The sequence below is a fragment of the Mandrillus leucophaeus genome, unplaced genomic scaffold (assembly GCF_000951045.1).
Source record: "Mandrillus leucophaeus isolate KB7577 unplaced genomic scaffold, Mleu.le_1.0 Scaffold93, whole genome shotgun sequence".
NCBI classification, from domain to species: Eukaryota; Metazoa; Chordata; class Mammalia; order Primates; family Cercopithecidae; genus Mandrillus; species Mandrillus leucophaeus.
The window spans coordinates 1,677,390-1,680,139 of NW_012110141.1; the positions used below are offsets into that span (position 1 = coordinate 1,677,390).

Sequence of the window (2,750 nt, forward strand, 5' to 3'; positions counted from 1 at the left end):
ATTCTCCTGCCTCAGCCTCCTGAGCAGCTGAGATTACAGGTGCCTGCCACTATGCCCAGCTAGTTTTTGTATCTTTAGTAGAGGGGGGTTTCACCATGTTGGCCAGGCTTATCTTGAACTCCTGACCTCAGGTAATCCACCCACCTCGGCCTCCCAAAGCGCTGGGATTATAGGTGTGAGCAGCTGTGCCCCGCCATATTTACATTTTTAAATGTAATTTTACATTTAAAATGTAAACTGTACTTTTACATTAAATGTAAATGTACTTTTATTACATTTGTAATGTAATAATGTAATGTAATAAATACATTACATTAAAAACTTCAGTAGCTACTATAATGGTGAGACTCTTCGGTGCCTAGAAGACAGGAAACTTGGGGCAGACAGCTTTTTTCAACTCCATCCCTCAGACCACACAGGCTGTGACTATGATTGGGGATTTTATTGCTTTAAAAACCCTGGTAAGCAGTTTAACAGCTTTTAAAGTTTCTGAACTCATAGGTAAGGCTGATTGTGAAGAATTACAAGGAAGCATCTCATATTACTTTATATAGTATTGAAACAAATGATACCTAATTATTGCCATTCACTTTTGTCAAGGATGAACTGTCCCCAGCTTTCTCTCTACTAAAAGGAGGCTAATGCAGTGGTTCTCAAAGTGTGGTCCTGGACCAGCATCATCTGGGAACTTGTTAGAAATGCAAATTCTTGAGCCTCCAGCTCAGATCTATTGAATCAGAAACTCAGGGGGTAGGGTCCAGCGATGAGTTTTAACAAGGCTTCCAGGTAATTCTGATGCATGAGAAAGTGAAAGAAACACTGAGTTAAGGGGTAGTTAGGTGGTCAAATGTGGGGTAAACGACAGGGCTGCAAAAGTGTGGTGTGTGTGTGTGCGCGTGTGTGTGTGCGCGTGCGCGTGTGTGTGTGTGCGGGCACAACAGGACCAGGCAGGGGAGCACTTTGACTATTTTCAAGCACAGTGTGAGGGCATGAGGAAGTCCTTCTGTTCTTATCCCGTGATGATTCTCACATTGCTCTGTTCGGTACCTTTTTGCTGGCTGGCCTTGGGGCTGTAGTTGAACTTGGAACATCACTATTGCCAGAGCAATAGTAAGACATTCGACTGCAGTTGCGATCGGCCATCTAAAACACATAAACCATGGCTTAACAGTCAACCAACCATGGAAAGGTAAGCCAGACACCTGGAAATCACAACCTCAGAATTCATTGTTTACGCATTTATTTTTTCCTGGTTACAAAGGTAAAATAATTGCTATAAGTAAATATAAAACAAAGCAAAGACAGTGAAGTTATACCTAATTCTACTTGCTCTTGAGATAATCCCTGTTAATAGTTTGTGTGTAGCAACCTACAGTTAAAAACTATTTAAGAATCTGGGGTGCTGAGTAGTCCCTTCCAACATTCTAGGAGTCTGTGACTTCAGGGGACGCCAGGAAAAAACGTGTGGGAACAGTGCCTCTCTGTGGTTTAATATGGTACTGCACCACACTGTCTCCTACATACCAATACCTTGCCAAAAACTACTTCCGAAAGGAAGTGGAGGGGTCACGCGCTATTAAACATTTTCTCCCTGTGCTACAAAATAATTCAAAAACTGTTAACCCTGTCCACATAAAAATTTAATATTTTCATTTTTATCAAAGAAAAATAGAAAGATCTAGGCTGTCAATAATAGCTGCAGACCACTTTTTTCCTGGGTGATCAGAAAGTGGTATTGCTGAAAGGGGTCTTCCATATGAGGCTGAACCATGGTACGCTGGCAAATGTTTAACAACCAGTTGTCAGTGGGGTGGGGCTAATTTGTAGCATTTGCCAATTTCTGTGCCACAAATACTTTCATCATAGCTGATTTCAATCTGCCAACATGATGTCATGGAAATGCAGTTAGGGAGACATGTGCGGTAGCAAATCGTTATATAATATTTCCATCACACAGACACAGTAGATATAAAGAATGAAGAACTTAGATATCATAGCATACAATGAAATTATTAGGAAGGGACTAGGTTTAGCTTTTCAAAGTGAACTTTTAATTTTGGAGTAGTTATTTATATAGTTATTATTAGATTTACAGAGAAGTTGCAAAGTTAGTATTTCTTATATGCCTTTCATTGCATTTCTCTTAATGTTAATATCTTTTATGATAAGGTACATTTGTCAAAACTAAGAAATTAACATTGATATGTTACTATTAAGTAAACCATGAACAATTCAGATTTCACCAGTTTTTGTACTCATGTCCTATTTCTGTTCCGAGATACAATCTAGCATACCACATTGCATTCAGATTACCTTTGTTTTTAATATAACCTATTTAATTTTAAGTTTATACGATTTAATTTTAACAGTCTCTGTTTCAAAACTGGCTCAAAAAATTCTGGAAAACTAAGCAATCAGCCTTTGGGAACAGGTATGAGCTCATTCTAGCACATCCCTGCACTGATTTTTGTAAGTCAAAAAGGATAGAACATGAATAATTCCTGATGGCTCAAACTATAGATTATCAGCATCTCAGGGGGTGAATCCAGGGTTTTGTTTTTTTTTTTTAAATACGGAGTCTCACTCTGTCACCCAGGCTGGAGTGCAGTGGCGCAATCTCGGCTCACTGCAAGCTCTGCCTCCTGGGTTCACACCATTCTCCTGCCTCAGCCTCCTGAGCAGCTGAGATTACAGGTGCCTGCCACTATGCCCAGCTAGTTTTTGTATCTTTAGTAGAGGGGGGTTTCACC

The 2,750-nt window shown here is 39.9% G+C and overlaps 1 protein-coding gene across 1 annotated transcript in view; it reads right to left on the reverse strand.

The window, feature by feature from the left end:
• DOCK8 (dedicator of cytokinesis 8) overlaps positions 1-2,750 on the reverse strand; it is a 291,909-nt gene that overhangs the window by 99,071 nt on the left and 190,088 nt on the right. The window contains exon 23 of the mRNA XM_011970193.1: positions 1,048-1,143. Within this exon, the coding sequence (XP_011825583.1) occupies positions 1,048-1,143 (96 nt within the window). The remainder of the gene's footprint in view (positions 1-1,047; positions 1,144-2,750) is intronic.